General features: G+C 37.9%; 2 protein-coding genes across 4 annotated transcripts in view; both read left to right on the top strand.

Annotated features, from left to right (window-relative positions):
* The window catches only part of grk3 (G protein-coupled receptor kinase 3), a 57965-nt gene extending 47342 nt beyond the window's left edge, over window positions 1-10623 (top strand). Inside the window, exons 20-21 of the mRNA XM_027139416.2 lie at window positions 6568-6681; window positions 6897-10623. Of these exons, the coding sequence (XP_026995217.1) occupies window positions 6568-6681; window positions 6897-7058 (276 nt within the window). The 3' untranslated portion in view covers window positions 7059-10623. The remainder of the gene's footprint in view (window positions 1-6567; window positions 6682-6896) is intronic.
* A 619-nt stretch (window positions 10624-11242) lies between these two features.
* The window catches only part of LOC113638350 (unconventional myosin-XVIIIb), a 34617-nt gene continuing 29903 nt past the window's right edge, over window positions 11243-15956 (top strand). For 2 of the 3 annotated variants that reach the window (XM_047804677.1, XM_047804676.1), the window contains exons 1-4: window positions 11630-12143; window positions 13070-13204; window positions 14886-15029; window positions 15133-15534. In XM_047804677.1, the coding sequence (XP_047660633.1) occupies window positions 12123-12143; window positions 13070-13204; window positions 14886-15029; window positions 15133-15534 (702 nt within the window). In that variant the 5' untranslated portion in view covers window positions 11630-12122. Of the gene's footprint in view, window positions 11576-11629; window positions 12144-13069; window positions 13205-14885; window positions 15030-15132; window positions 15535-15956 lie in introns of those variants that run through there. The other variant, XM_047804678.1, reaches the window with a different exon arrangement.

Genomic DNA, 15956 nt, shown 5'->3' with positions numbered 1-15956 from the left:
TTTAACTAATTTTAAAATATGTCAAACATTCCTTTGTAGCATTTCAGTCAGCTAATTCTGCTACAGATTTCTAACTTATAAAAAGATCACTAACAGTAATATTGCTTTACTGACATTTACTTAGATAATCTGACACTGCATGAGCATATTTTCTTGTGCTTATATCAACCAAAATGAGACCTCAAAACTAATGCAAGGTGATGTACTGTGTTCAGTAATATTTTTTGTTTCTGGCATTTATGCACACAAGTCATTTGCGTTTACTGTGTGTGGCGTAAGCTTCAAACTTTTGAGGATGAGCCAGGCTGCCTCTTCTGTGCCTTTTGAGCACAGCACCTAACACTTCCTGGTTCAGAGTTGCTGTGTCAAGGCTGACCTGCTGCTCTGACCCCAGCTTCCTAACAAGCTGGGATATACGAAAAGAGTCTGAGTACACTGATCATCTATAACATTAAAACCACTGACATAGAAGTGAATCATGTTGATTATCTTGTTTTATTTGTGTCCAACTCACTTTTTTTCCCTAAAAATTATTTGAGACTCAGTACACCTCAATATGGGAAGTGTTTGCTAATGGCAGAGCCTTCAGTAGGAAAAATGCCACAAAAATTGTTCAGGAATGATTTGAAGAACTTTCTGGCCTCCAGAATATTTAATCCCCTCTAGGCTAAATTCAAGGTGACAAAGCAGCACAGGTAGAAGGAGAAAAATCTATACTCCACAAATAGTTTTTTAAAAAATGTTGAATGGAAAAGATGGAATGAAAAATAAATAATATAGAAACATAAAATAAATCAGTGAACACTCATGCTAATTTATGTATAGCCGTCTTGAGGCACTTGGCTGGAAATTCTCTCTTACGATATGAATAGCTCATCATAGAGAAGATAAAAAGTATTTTCCAGGATAGATTTCGCTTCTTTTTTTACTCATCTCAGATGTTGCTTTTCTACTGTCCAGTGCCATCCCCACCACAGAGCTGCTTTCCATAACAGTTTGGCAACTTGTCCCATTGCTGCCTCCCCAGCACATTACCACAAAGAAAGCACTGGCCGATACAGACTGAAAATGCGTCTGTAACAGACTGGTATACAGGACCTAAGCCTACTCAAAAAGAATAATGTGTTTTGTCCTTTACTCAGTATTGTCTGAACAGTCCAGTTTGTTTGTTTTCCTGATGTTGAGCGGAAGTTTGTTCGGTTGTTGCAGTATTTTATCAAGCTTTAGGTAAGGTCATTGTTCTATATACAGGATTGTGGTAGCTTAGTGGTTAAGGCAGTTGGCTGCTGATGGGAATCTTGTGAGTATGAATTGCAGGTCCACCAAGCTACTACTGCTGACCCCTGAGCAAGGCCCTTAACCCTCAATTGTACAGATTAAATGCAAGTCTCTCTGGATAAGGGCTTCTGCCAAATGCCATAAATGTAAATATCCTCTCCAGCCATATGTAAGCTCTGTGGCACACTCCACATGTCAATATGGAATACCAACTGAAGACGTTATAGGCAGTCACATTAATGACACATCCTTGACACATCCTGCATAACTCCTGCAGTCAAAAAAGACGTTTGTCTTTTTTGACTGCAGGAGTTATGCAGGATGTCTAGCTACAAGATATGATAAAACTATACCATGTAAAGCTGTGTATAAGTATTAGGCAACACATTTGCCTTATTACTTAATATGCATCTGTTGTTGTTTTAATGACTAGTATTAAATTAACAAAAAATTACAGTCTTAGGCAAGCAGCATTTTACTGGTCACTCATGTATTATAATGCTTTTGTAAACCATAATGAAAATTGGTAGAATAGAGCACAGGTATTGGGGGAGAGCTTGAGAGAATAGATTGTACATCGGGAGAAATAGATCGACTGATGCCACTGTTTTGACTGTAATTTATTGCTGGTTTGAGAGACAAATTTAAAGTTTTTAATCAGCAGTGGATTTTTAATAACCAGTGAGGAGCATGATGTTAACCGGATAGAGCATTCACGCTGTAATAAAAATGCACTACACTACCAAGGTGGTGTGGCAGCATGTAGCAGGAGCTGAGCAGAAGCAGCAGTGCCGCAATCATTTCTGCGCCAAGTCTATTTTTGCTGCTCAGCTTACACTGAATACAAGTGACTGTATTTTTTCCTGGTCAAAATAAACATGGATTGACATGGAACTTTAGGAATTTTACCATAAAAGCATACAATTGATGTCTGCTGTGTTTCATATGACTTTCAGCACTGTGAAAAAGGTATATGTTTATATATAATGTGTTGGTTGGGGAACACACTTCGATCACAGCAGTGTATGTTGGTCGTCATAAACAAAATGTGTCAGGTGAACCCAAAGTCTACATCTTTTTCTTCTTCTTAACTTTAGCAAACAAATAAAGCTTGTTGACCTTTCTTCTGTCTATTAATTATACTGTGTGGAAAAGAATACAAAGAAAAACAAAAGAAAACAAAGAATAGACAGAAGAAAGGTCAACAAGCTTTATTTATTTATTTATCAACAAGCTTTTTTGATTTTGGTACGTGAATTCTCTTCGAAAAAATCTAGTTTTTTTTTTCTTTCTGGTTGACCAGTAATTCCAAAAAGATTTTCACTGATCTTTGTTTTCATTATTGAAGCACAAACGGTTTCCGGATTTGTATAGTGCTTATTTTAAAAACGTAAGAATAAAAATAAATGAATAATTACAAATAATTTAAAAGTATTCATTTTAAATGTAATATACTATTTATCTATCCCTGTTCCTAATGAGCAAGCTAGAAGCAGTGGCAGCATGGAAAAACTTTAATTTAACTTTAAGAAAGAAACCTTGAACGGAACCTCATCCTCATTCAGGTAACACTGGACAGTAAATAATGTAAATGTAGATAATGTCCTTTTTACAGCAGTTTATAGTGCAACTGAGAGCCCCTGAGGAACTAATGGGTCATTACAAACACTGAGTTCACAGGCTGACAATGCAAATAAATCCTCGGCAGTGTGACCATCGGGTGACGAGTGTCCAACCAGGGGACGTACGTCAGTATTAGCGAAGTAGCTCCGTAAGGAGAGACGATCGGACTAGGAACTTGGAGCACGGGAGTGGCACATGTAGCTTGACCGAGAGAGGAAGAGAGGAGAAAATTGTTAGGTATGATTGTAATAAGGTGATGGACAATGTAAATTATGTGCAAAGTGCAGAAAGGGACTCCGGCAAGACTAGCTATGACCGCATAACTAAAGGGCTTGAGCCAGAAGGTGTGCCCGACATGAGGACTTCCTGGGACGAAAAGCATCCCACCACTTCACAGTCTGCAAACCTGAGCAACTTGCGAGGGTGGTAAGGAGGCAGCATCCAGACATCCCAGTTCACCAAACACGCTATGCCCATGAACCCCTTAAGATCTGCTCCTTTACCTAAGAAAAACTATTCATAAAAATCCAGACAAAACAAATGTGTTTTCAGCCTGGACTTAAATACCGAGTCTGAGTCTGAGACTGAGTCCCAAACACTAATAGAGGAAGGCTGTTCCATAACTGTGGAGCTCTATAAGATAAAGGTCTGCCCCCTAGCAAATAGCCTGCACCTTTTGATTGAATTAGGCATGACTTAAAAACAAAAGATCACTTGGGTACTGTGACATGAGACCATTAAGTGCTTTTTAGGTTAGTAATCGTATTTTATAATCAATGCGAAATTTGACTGGGAGCCAATGCAATGTGGATAAGATAGGGGTGATGTGTTCATATCTTCTGGTTCTAGTTAGGACTCTAGCTGCTGCATTCTGAACTAACTGAACGTTCTGAGCTTGTTAATGCTCCTACTGGAACATCCAGACAGTAAAGCAATAATCCAACCTAGATATAACAAATTTAGTGACATCTTATTTCTTATCAATGTTTCTGAGATGAAAGGTGGTTACCCTTGTGATTTTATTTATGCGAGCTTCAAATGAGAGACCGGTATCAATAATCACACCACGGTCTTTAACTCTCTATGGTGGTTTTCTTTCTATTTCTGGACATCATGGGCTGCAGTAACTCTAATCATAAAGCTTTTTTCTGGCTGACTGTGGAACTTAAAAGCACTTCTGTCTTGTCAGAGTTAAGCAGGAGGAAGTTAGTAGACATCCACTGTCTGATGTCCTTCACACAATCTTCAATCTTATTAAGCTGGTGACTCGCATCTGATTTAGCTGGCTATATGTTTCAGCTAACAGTGGAAGCTATGTTAAAGGATACCATGTTTAAGAATAATTGCACCACGGTTTAGCATATATAGGGAGATAAGAAATGGGCCTAAAACAGAACCTTGCGGAACACCGAACGTTACCTTAGTTTGTTTAGAGTAGTCTCCATTCAGATCTACGAACTGATAGCGATCCCTTTAACACCACCATGTTCTAACCTATCAAGTCAGTGGTATCAAAATACCAGCAAAGAGACACTATTACATTATGAAAAACAAAAATTGATTCTGAATGCAGCAAAGAACATCATTAAAGCTTGATGACAGATGTACAGTAGTATCTGAGATTTCCGCCATGTTCAACTCTGTAACATACAAAAAAAAGTCTGGATAGGCCTCATTGAGCTACTTATCTGCTGCTAAGATAACTCTAAACTAGCGATTGAAGTTGGATAGTGAAGTGTTAACCTGTTGCTCCTAAGGTATTATTATTTTTATGTATTTATTTTTTTTCATACGGTGCTTGTTCTGCTAGCCATGCTTACAGATCATGGGCATCAGAATGTTTCCACAGCCTTGGCAGTGATCATCTTAAGGAACTCCTGAGTTGACTGAATGTTAATGCCAGTGCCAACACACATACTTGGATGGTAGATTTTAGTTTTGGCTCAACACTCCTCAGTCTAAACAGCCTGTTGGTTGTAAATGCCTGGGCCTTGTGAAACAGGCCATTTGTGAAACGTAGGCACTGAAAGCTGTCTGAGCTACTGTTTATATCAATGAACATCTTTGTAGCAAACATGGCTTAGTTGAAATTAAAGAAGCAGGATCCGAGACAATGCTCACATGCTCCCATTCCTCATCATAGCCCTCCACTTAGTTTAGTGGTCACTCATCTTGATGATTACCTACTGGTTCTATAACCACATTCAGCTCCATTAGTTATCAGAGTATCTGTGGAGAATTCTGCTGGCACCTACTGGTGTACATGTGCACATATTCCTAGGCTCATTACTAGGTGTGACGGCCACTCTGAAGATGGCCGTTTCTTTAGCAGACCTGTCTTATGTATATTCCTGCTGTTATTGCTTGTATTGCCTCAGGGGGTTTCACCAGACAAAGCAATGAGTATAGATGTGCTGCTGATTCATTTGTGATATCGCATAACTTGGAGCCTCTTCTGGCAAGACTTGTGGTGCATAAAGAACACATGGTCATGCCTTCCAGTGATTACAGTGTTTGTCTACCCAAGATAGCAGCACTGAGCATGTCAATCATGGTTGTTTAGTCTCTGCTCACATTTTTTTCATGTTCTGGTACATTTATGCCAGTAACATGAATAAAATACCCAAGACAACAGCTAACGGCCTAATGTCTGAGAAACTAGCTGGGCCAAACTCAGTTTTTTCGTGCTGAAATTAAGAGTGACATATTTGCCTTCTGTTTTGTAAAAACCTGGCTAGCTCCTGAATTCAAACCCATAGACTCTGTACTTGAAATACCAGGTCAGCAGCACTGAGCGATTCAAAGCTCACAATTAAGTCAAATGATTTCAAGGAAGGGTTTCCACAAGCTTTTGGAACATTGCTAGGGGAATTTCCCATTGTCAACCACAGAAGCGTTCCTGGTATCTTGATATTTGAGTACCCCCCAGCCCCCCATAATATAATCTCTTGATATCTTTCCTATATGGATGATGTAAATTTTTACCCTTCGTGTATTCACATTTCAGCTTAGATTCTAGGAGTGTGTATTTGAAGATTCATTTTAAATTTCTGTTAGCACAAATGTGTAACACCTTACCCTATTTATAGCACTGTTTCACTCTTCTTGAGTTTAAAACATCATGGACAGTGAAATGTACCTGAAACCCACTTATTCAGAAGTTTTTCTTCGAAACGCTTCATGATGTAATAGAGGGTTTGCTAATTTCAAATATGCCTTGATTTTAACTGATTAGATTGAGGAAATACCCAGTCACTTCAAAGCCTACTCAGTTTCACTTAGATTCACAGTATATGCCATGTTTAGGTATATTCTTCATTTATTGCATTCCCCCCTGTCAACTTAATCCAGACTGGTTATATTCCTCTGACCTCTTTTCATTAACATCTCATTTCCAACAGCACCTCTTTTGACCAATGGATGTTGAAGAGCCCTGAGGTTCAGCAATAAGAGTTACCAAGCTCTCTTTTTTTTTTTTACATTATTATGCAAAACATTTTGTTTTGTCATATGTTCTAAAAGTTTTAATGGATCATAAAGGCATATAACAGGCAGTGTTTGTTTTGTTGTATCGAAAATGTTAACTTGCACCTTTGGAAAAATATTGAAAAACTTGTAAAACTTGTTAACTACAACAATTAACTATTTTTTTTGTCTTTTATGTAGCAAAACCTCTTAACAATGGAGCAGATAGTGACTGTTGAAGAGACGCAGATCAAAGACAAGAAATGCATCCTGCTGAGGATCAAAGGAGGCAAACAGTTTGTCCTGCAGTGTGAGGTAGGACAACTTTCCCTGTACTGAGTCATTCTCATAAGTCTGACACCCTTAAAAAAAAAAAAAAGGGAACAAACTATATAACTACATTGCATATATATATATATATATATATATATATATATATATATATATATATATATATATATATATATATATATATATATATATATATTTTGCATGCTACCATTTTGTAATCATCTTTTTCTATCACACAGAGTGACCCAGAGTTTGTACAATGGAAGAAGGAGCTGAATGAAGCATTCACAGAGGCTCAGAAGCTGCTACGTCGTGCTCCCAAAGTGATCGGCAAGGGCCGTGCCGGTGTGGTGGAACTATCCAAACCACCGCTGACACACCGCAACAGTAACGGCTTGTGAGCCACTGTTGTCTTTTGCCCCAACGCTTCCTCATTATCAAGCATCCTTTTACACTTGCAGACATGGCACCACCTGTTTCAGCTTTCTCTCCATTTTCGCCACAATCAATAAAGCGTCTTAACTGTTTAAAGGCAGTTCTCCACATGGTCTGTCTGGAGTTCTACTTGACTATAACTATTGTTTCGTCTGTCTAGCACACGCACACTCGCCCACTTGCAGATTGACACACCGGCCCAGCTGCCGTTCTCGGATAACAGTGAAGGACCAATGTTAATGTCAATGCTGATTGAAGACGTTTATGTGAACAAGAATGAACACGAGTCATCCAGTGACATTGTGTCCTTGCTCATTGTGTCCTTTCACCTCTTGCTCTTTTAATCTGTGAACTTCCTAGTCCTTGCTCAGTGTTTTTCCCCAGGCAGGGCCTGGCATCAGCTGCCCCCTACCCAAGCACACATGTACATAGACTGGTGTGTGATGCTATGGGAAGCTGAATCCTGTGCTCCTGCTGCTCTTCCCACTACTGTGAATGTGTTTGTCTCTGTATGCTCAGGATGAAACTCTGTGTGAAAATGCAGGTAGTGGGCCACCTGGGTCCATGCAGGCAGAGATAGTGGGCTGCATGCTGTTTTTAGTCAGCATTGATGCCACCATAGTGGAGGCTGGTAGAATGTCTTTCTGTCCTAACTTCTAGTGCTTGTACAATGAGTCAAATGAAATTCTGGCAATGCTGAGGTCTAGTTTGATGTAATTCCTCATTTATCTTTGTGTAATAGCCAGGGCCACCTTAACTTGGCCCATTTCTTGAATGCATTATGGTTGACCTCTAACATAACTAGATGTTGGTTGCCAAAGGTGCCCAGTTGCAGTCCGAGATAACCAGTGTCCAGCATATTTTCTGTACTTAAACACATCTTTCATCTTAGCAATTTATTAAGAGGGTGAGAAGGGATGTTGGAGCAGAGAAATCACCAAATTCTGCTTGATTCAAGCTTTTAAGGACTGCAACTGGTTATCTGCGCTTTCAAGCTTCAAATGCATACAGATTGGTGGGACGTGATGATTGGGCTGTTGGCCCTACTCTCTCCACTTTTGCCTTTCTTTCTACTCAAAGCAGTTTCTCAACAATTCCATTATGATGTTCTGCACTGAGGAGATTGTCAGTGATTATGAATGCACTCCTTCATGAGATAAGATTTGATAGTAATTAACTGAGTGTGAAATTTGGTATTTAGCCCTTTAAGGGATCAAAATGAATTTCTGTTGCTGATTGTGCACTCGCATGGAGCAATGTGTATTTTGTGTGTGCATGTGTGTGTTTGGTCACTTGATTGTTATGGGGCCCGAAATGTGTGGCCAGTGGAATTTCAGTACACATCATTCCCTTGGTTGTACTATTGTGTGCCTCAAGAGGGATATATTTCATTGGTTCGTATTGGAAATACGAGATGCCACAGTCCTTTCCCATACAGCCTCCAGCCCACTGCACCTTCTCCAAACCCTCAATCCTATCCATACCATTTGAAGTGCAAAAAGTGCCAACACAGAGCGAGGATTCTTTAAGCCAAGTCTGTTTGACTTCATTGTGACTCCAATGTAAATGACGGAGAAAAAAGCAAAACAGACTGCATTCTCCCTGTTTCACATGCCCACCTCTTTTGGGAATGCTCTGATGGACAAAAAAGTGCAACACAAAAAAAAAAAAGACAGATTTGAAAATATAAGGAGAATTGCACAGTCCTTATCTGACTATATATAAAGAACCAGTCCTTTCTCTGTGCATCTACAGTATACTCTTCTTGAAAGATGTTTGCTTATTTGGGGGATTATTCTGTCTGCCTGTCTTTCTGTTTTGTTTTTTGTCTTGGCTTTGGGGAAAGAGTGGGTTGGGTTTGATGGCTTTCCAATTGTTCATGCATACCTCAGGATAATGTGTGTGGAAACCTGAATGAAAGCAGAGTGACTTCTTTCTTTTCACCTCCTGCATGTGTCTGTGTGGCCATCATCCATCTGCAGGTGGACAGACTGTTAACATCAGCAGTGAACATATGTTAATATCCTACCCAAATTGAGGAAATTCCTTTGAGAAGGATGAGCTACAGGGACAGTGGGGAGGGAAACAAACCATTTGTTGTAATGCTTGATTTCAGTTTAGTTTTAATTTTTTATATTGTTTTGAATGTGACAATGCAAATTTCTAATTGAATTTTTTGAAATATGTGCATTTTTGACTGGCAGAAAATAGCACAGCTAAAAGGTGGATTTGAAAAGTGAATTTAGCTTTCTTTCGTTTTTATTTGTATATTTCAGGTTTTCCATTCAATAGCTTTTATAAGTGGTTCTTGTCCATGCTTTTTAAAAGGAGACTTTGATTTGCATGTAATCCGGAGTTTTGCAATATATTATTATATAGCAAAACTCAGGATCGCTTGCAAATCAAACTCTCTGTTTTTATAGCCTTTAAGTGTCAGGGAGGTGCCATCCTAGAGGAAGATTTAAAGATGAACTTTGAGGGTCTTAGTTGTAAAACCAAATCAGTTTGGACATTAGAGTTTAATCACTGTACCACTAGAATTCACAAGCTCACAAAAAATGTGCCAAAAGACTGTAGGTAACATTTTTGCTGTGCACTCTGCACGCAATTCACCATATACATTCCCTTCAAGCCAAAATTGGTACGTTTTACTGATTAATAACTATGATTGAGGAAAGGTACAAAAGTGTGACCAAATTTAGGTGGTCCAGTGGGAGCAGATTTTGGATGTCACCAACACACTGGAAAGTGTCTGTCTACCAAGCAACCAGGCCATCACTGGCACCTGTCAAGAAAGGCATTTTACTCACCCATTTCTCAAAGCTGGAGCACCTCCAACAATCCCGAATAATCTTCTTCTGTTCAGGGGTTTTGTATTTTATGTTTATTTCAGCTTTTTATTCACCATGTTGATGTTTCATTCAAATGCTTGTGTGTCTGTTTTGTAGGGATTAGTTTATCTGGTGAAAGCAGGTATTAATGGCAGGTATCAAAAGACAGCAAATAGGAAAAATAAAGTAAATATATATGTATATGAAATTACAAATTATTTAGGTTTATTTAAAGGGTAAATTACAAAAACCTGGGCTGGGATTGGGTTCAATGTGAGTTTCAAATATTTGTGGTAAAGAATCAGCTCAATTCTTGCACATAAATTTAGATAGTGTACCTACAGAATGCAGATTATTATTTTTGTCTGTTTATTACAAGATTCTCTTGCTTTCTTTCATATTTATTGTCCTGCTAGGGAGTTAATCCCTTAATGCTAACTATACATGTACAGTACATGGGTTTTGCTAGAGCACGGAGCTGTAGAAGGTTCCAGTTTACAGTTGCCACAAACTTTTTCTTCTTCCCTTCCTTTTTTTGTGCTACAAGCAAACGCAAGTACTACTGTATAGGTTATTACCATTCAAATTAAGGCAGTTATTATTATTGCTGAAGATGACCAGTAATTATCCCCAGAGAAGCTAGAAACGTGTTGGACTACCAATTTAAAGTTCAGAATAAAAGCCCTTTTTGTGTTCTTTGCCTTGTTGTCTTAATGTTTTTTTTGTGCACATGTACTCATTCATTAAAGGTTCATCATAGATCTCTAGTGCTGCAACAGTCTGGCTAATAAACTTTTACATGCAGTTCAAGAGTTGCAGAAGTGAAAGTGTTAGTGAGTAATATCTTGTGTGTGGGTGTATATATAAAATCTGTTGCCAAATTTGCCAGTGAGGCAGTTAAAATGCCTCTTCCTCCCTTTTACACCCCACTCTTTTAAAATGCAATCTCTACTATCAAAGTAAAAAATGAATGTAATTTTATTCAATTGTCTTGTAAATGTGCGGCTTATACAATATCTTTAATTTTGTAATTTGTTGTTGTTTTTTTTTTTTTTTTTTTAACAGTTTATTTAACCACTTGGCTAGCACTTGATTCAATGCTATCCTAAGGAAACTGCTCTGTCTGTTGCTCCGCCTCCAGCCTGTTCCTCACAGCTGGCTTTGTCCATCACGACCAGCAGGAACATGGGGTCATTTTCTTTTTCCTCTGTTGTTGGTATCCAAGATATATAGTTTTGACATCTTCATTTATGACAAATTTGGGGCAAGAAAAAACTTCTAAACTTCATCAGGTTTGACCCATTCCTGAATAAAGTGCCGAATTTCACACACACAAAAATCTTTTTTTAATCATGTTCCAAACCTGTTTCTGGTCCGGCTAAAGCTTCCCAAACAGGGTAGTACGCTTGTTCCACCACACTTACCGAGATATTTATAGAAAGGTCTCATGTTAACTCAGCTGCTTTGCTTATCTGTGTGAATGCACTCATGGCTGTGCCACTCTTATTTCAGTCTAGCTGTGCCTCTCAGTGAGTGACAGTGGGACTGTGTGCCTTGTGCTTGGCTTTAAATGTGTCAGAATTAAACAAACAACTTAAATTGGAGTTTTTGTTGAGTTTTTTGTTGAACTCTTCAAAGGAAGCCTTCACAAGGTACGTCTTTCTTTGCCAAATTTTCAGAACTTGACAGCGACCCTTGAAAGATTTGTGCTTGACTGAGAAAGATATTGGTTTGCAGCACAACAGATCCAGTTTCAAGCTGACTTGTTTGTTTTCTAAGTCTTCTATTGTTTTGGTGTTTTGTTTCTTTAAGTACAAATTGTCGAACTGAGTAGGAATGAACATTTATTAGATCACTGCTCGTCTATGTGTCAGTAAAATAGCAGTGCTGAGGTCGGCAGAGAACCATTTGCATTTTGACTGTAAATATTTGCTGAGGAATTCATTTAATTCATCCCACACCAGTTAAACTGTCACTGTATAGATCCTTGACATGTTGTACCATGATATAAGTTTTACTTTGTTTTACATCTATAGTCATACGCTAATATTTGTGCTTCAATTTCTAAAGATAGATTTCTGATGAGGATCAGTGATTATACTGGTTTTTGTTGTTTATATTGAAGTTCATGAATCCATGTGAAGTATGCAGTCACATGCTGAATGCCTTGTTTTCAAGCTGGTCATCAACATTTATTAGATGTCCAAACCAAGTGCAACTGTGAGTCATCGTTCTGTTATTTAAACTCAGAATCTTTATATAGGTGCACTATTTCTGTGAACACAATATAAACATCTCGGAAGGAATAGTTTGTTGTCTGTCTTCCAAGCTCTGACTGCACACTAGTATGTAAACATCTGTCCCTAACGTGAAGCCCCCCTTTGTATATACATCACTAAGCCAGTTTGGGAAACCACTGTGATATTTATGGTTGCGTGTTAGACTGATATACTGTGTAAAAGCAATCCTAGGCTTATTTTTTAAGGCAGCGAAGTGGATTGTTCTACCAGGGCTAAGTCTCCTGACCAGAATATAAATGAGAATGCATTTCATTGTGGAAAGTAAAATGCCCCAAGGACAAGAAGGCACTGGAGTAAATGCCTGATAGAGCATCACCAGGGAGGAACCCAACATCTAGTGTTTTCCATGGGTTCCAGTCATCAGCCAAACAGTGACTGCAAAGGATTTACAACCACTATTAAAATTGACTGTCATAAAAATGTCATTCATGAATTTTCATTCAACCCCAATATTCTGTGATGGACAAAAAATAAAGTCCAAATATTTGTGGACATAAATATACATGGTAGCATGGCTATGCAAAAGGAAATGGCTTTGATATATCTATTAAACAAACCTGCACAGCAAATTGTATAAGTCAAGACAGATGATGCTTTTTCACCACATGCCACTGAAAGATTTTTGATATCTAGAATCCTGAAATCATGCTTTATTGGTCAACTACACTACAGGGTGCAGTGGATTTGACTGTTGTACTTATTGTGTGTACAAACAATACAATAACACAGACAAGTTCATAGGCAGCACTAGTGGAGCAACACAATTGCTCTTATGAGTTTGCATACTGAAAATTTTAGTTTTCTTTCTTCTTTCCTTCACCTGCTGCATTCTCTTTCTTTTGACAGGTTCACAGTGAGACTGTTTCATTAATTCACCTATTCTCTTTACAACACCAAACAAGCACACCTGGCTCGACTGTATTTGTGTGGTTTTTGTCCGAGATGGCCCTGTCCTCACGCTTAAAACTTTGGGAACAAAAGGCAGGTGTAGCATGTGTTTGTTCTGCATGTGATGCCTAGAGAATGCAATGCTGATTCCTTGTGTGAAGAATAACCCTAATCGAACAAATAAAAATAATAATAATAAAATACAAACAGGCTTTGGTGATTACGTAATTTACATAATACAAATAAAAGTTTAATTAATCAGTTTTTCAACAAAACTATAGCTCCTAATTCTATTTCTGCATATTTCTAATCATGTAGATGTTAGTTTTTCACATGATCAGTCAGGTTTCATGTCTTCCACAAAAATATTTTTACAACTATAAACTTGTAATTATAAAAATGACAATTATACAGAGAAAATAACTTGGAGTCCTACTGAGACACTGGGAATAATGGCACTTACTCCATCACTGGTCAAGAGTGAAATCTTGAAACCTTGAATCATGAATTCAGAAAGAAAAGTTTGCGTTTAGCTTCCCGATAATGCTACATGAAAAGCACTTATAAAGATGCAAAAGCTTCACGTGGATCGAACAAAGCCAGTGTTAGTTTTCAAGCTCACTTGAGAGTTTGCATATGTAGGGGTGACCCAGCTGAAGACAGAGCTCTAATTAATCCTATAGATTTATCTTCCTTTAAGTGCATTTATGTTTGTATGCATAAGTAATCAATTAATAAATCATGTTTTAGTTGAAGTCCCAAGGAATGTAATGCAACGTATTTCAAATATTTGTTTTATAAACTGTCATAGAAGCAGTTTTATTATTTTGCAGGATAGAAAATTATTAAAGGCTGAGCAGGGAAAAACATGCTATTTTATGTATTATTAACAGAACACCAACGGCAACAAGAATTTCTAGAAGCAGCCAGAAAACTTGCTCATGAGCAGTTGCAGCATTTTAGCTATATTTATTTGAGAGAAGTAACATCTAATTCCTAAACCTAAATGCACATGATATCATTCAGGGATAAATGAAATCCCTGAGATCTGGTCACCTTGGTGTTCTGGTGGTTGATATGTTAATGCTAGGTATCATTCAGAAACTATACTGATCACCTGCACAAAATCATGAACTCCTGCTATTTCTATCCATGTTATATACTGTATATGAAAAACGTAGTAAAGCTCTGCTTACAATGCTCATGTTTTCACAACATACTAGTTAGGAGTTTTTCGTTTAGCACATTTATATCAGAAATGTATGTCTGCAAATCCTTAATTCAAATTCCTGCTTTAAGATCCTGCAAGATCATAAATCCAACAGAAAGATTTTCTGAACACAAAGAAAATTACAGATTTGTAGCAAATTATGTCAGAAATGCTACCAGTCTAAGGTTGACATTAAAATATTGATATTTGTTTGTTTATATTTTCCGTGTTCTGTTCCTTCTACTTGGTTGGAATATATTTAACCATTCGGATTATATTTCTGGTTTCTTGGGTTTTTATTTTCCAGTTTTCTTTTCTTTTTTCTTTATTTCTTATAAATTAAAATAAATAAATATAATAATGTGATAAATGAAAACAGCTATTACATAACCTTAGTATTACATGTTCTAGATGGATGAAAGGACAGATTAAAAAAAAATGAAAATAAATCCAAATTTTTTTTTTCTTTTTAAGTTAACACTCCTTTTCATTTTCCTGTGTATAAACTATGTTTGTTTGTGGCAACTTTTATCTATGGCTTCTTTTATAACTGACTGTATTCAGATCAAGGATGAGAAAAAGTTGCCAGCAGCTACTCAACCTCCCCCACCTCTTTCTGTCATACCTGGAGGATTCCTAAAGCAGCTTGTGAGAGAGACAGAGAAGGAGACAAAGCAGAAAGAGCCAGAGCTCAAGGAAGAGAAGGCGGTGAGCAGCTGCTCAGTTTCTCCAATCTGAGTAATTTGATGTCTTTTTCTTGTTAACATGTTCTTCACCCCTGTGAGACTGCTTTGATTTTTACCTTTTATAGCCAAGCAAGCTAAGCGAGAACCTAGTCCAGCAGTTCCTCCTTCCAGACCAAACGCCACCCATCTTGGAGGCAGAGATGGCCCTCAGGGCAGAGCAAATGGTCAATGCTACCCTAAAAGAGAGAAAAACATCCATCTCAAGACAGAACCTGAGTCCATGCGACATTAACCAGCAAGACAACTTCATAGTCAGTAAACCAGATGTCAACGACCATAAACAGGAGAATGGCTCCAATCTATTAAGGTTTCCTGACGTGTTGGCAGAAAAAGAGAATCTGAAAGAACAAACAAAGGCACAGGTGAATTTGAAAGAGGTTAAAGAAGACAAGATTAGAGAAGTGAGGCAAGAGCCAGAGGGGCAGCTTGCTGATAGCACCATACCAGGGGAACCCAAGAAACCAGTGGTAGGTTGTGTTGAATCAACATAAATGTGCTCAGACTTACAGGGAAGCTTTTCAATCATTCTAAAGACATTTAACGAAGTCTCTCAGATGAGGCAATGCCAGTTGCCTAGGCTTGACACCAAAACCTTCATGGATAAGAATGAACTGTACGGATACCCAAAAACACCATTTACCCATGTTAACACCATTTACCAGCTAATATATATATATATATTAGTCAAGGGGGTTTAACCACCTTATAACCTACATTAACTTCAAGTTGATATATCACATGAATCATCTGACAATTAGACAATTTGTTGACCCTATATTTAACAATCTCTTACTTGACTGAACTTATAAGTAGTTTTATGTAATATAATACTAGATTTGTTGCATCATCTGTATTATGTTTACTCTCTCTCTCTCTCTCTCTCTCTCTC

This window comes from Tachysurus fulvidraco, chromosome 20 (genome assembly GCF_022655615.1).
Source record: "Tachysurus fulvidraco isolate hzauxx_2018 chromosome 20, HZAU_PFXX_2.0, whole genome shotgun sequence".
In the NCBI taxonomy this organism is placed as follows: Eukaryota; Metazoa; Chordata; class Actinopteri; order Siluriformes; family Bagridae; genus Tachysurus; species Tachysurus fulvidraco.
Note: the sequence above shows the minus strand (reverse complement) of the source record. Positions and strands in the feature narration are given on the sequence as shown.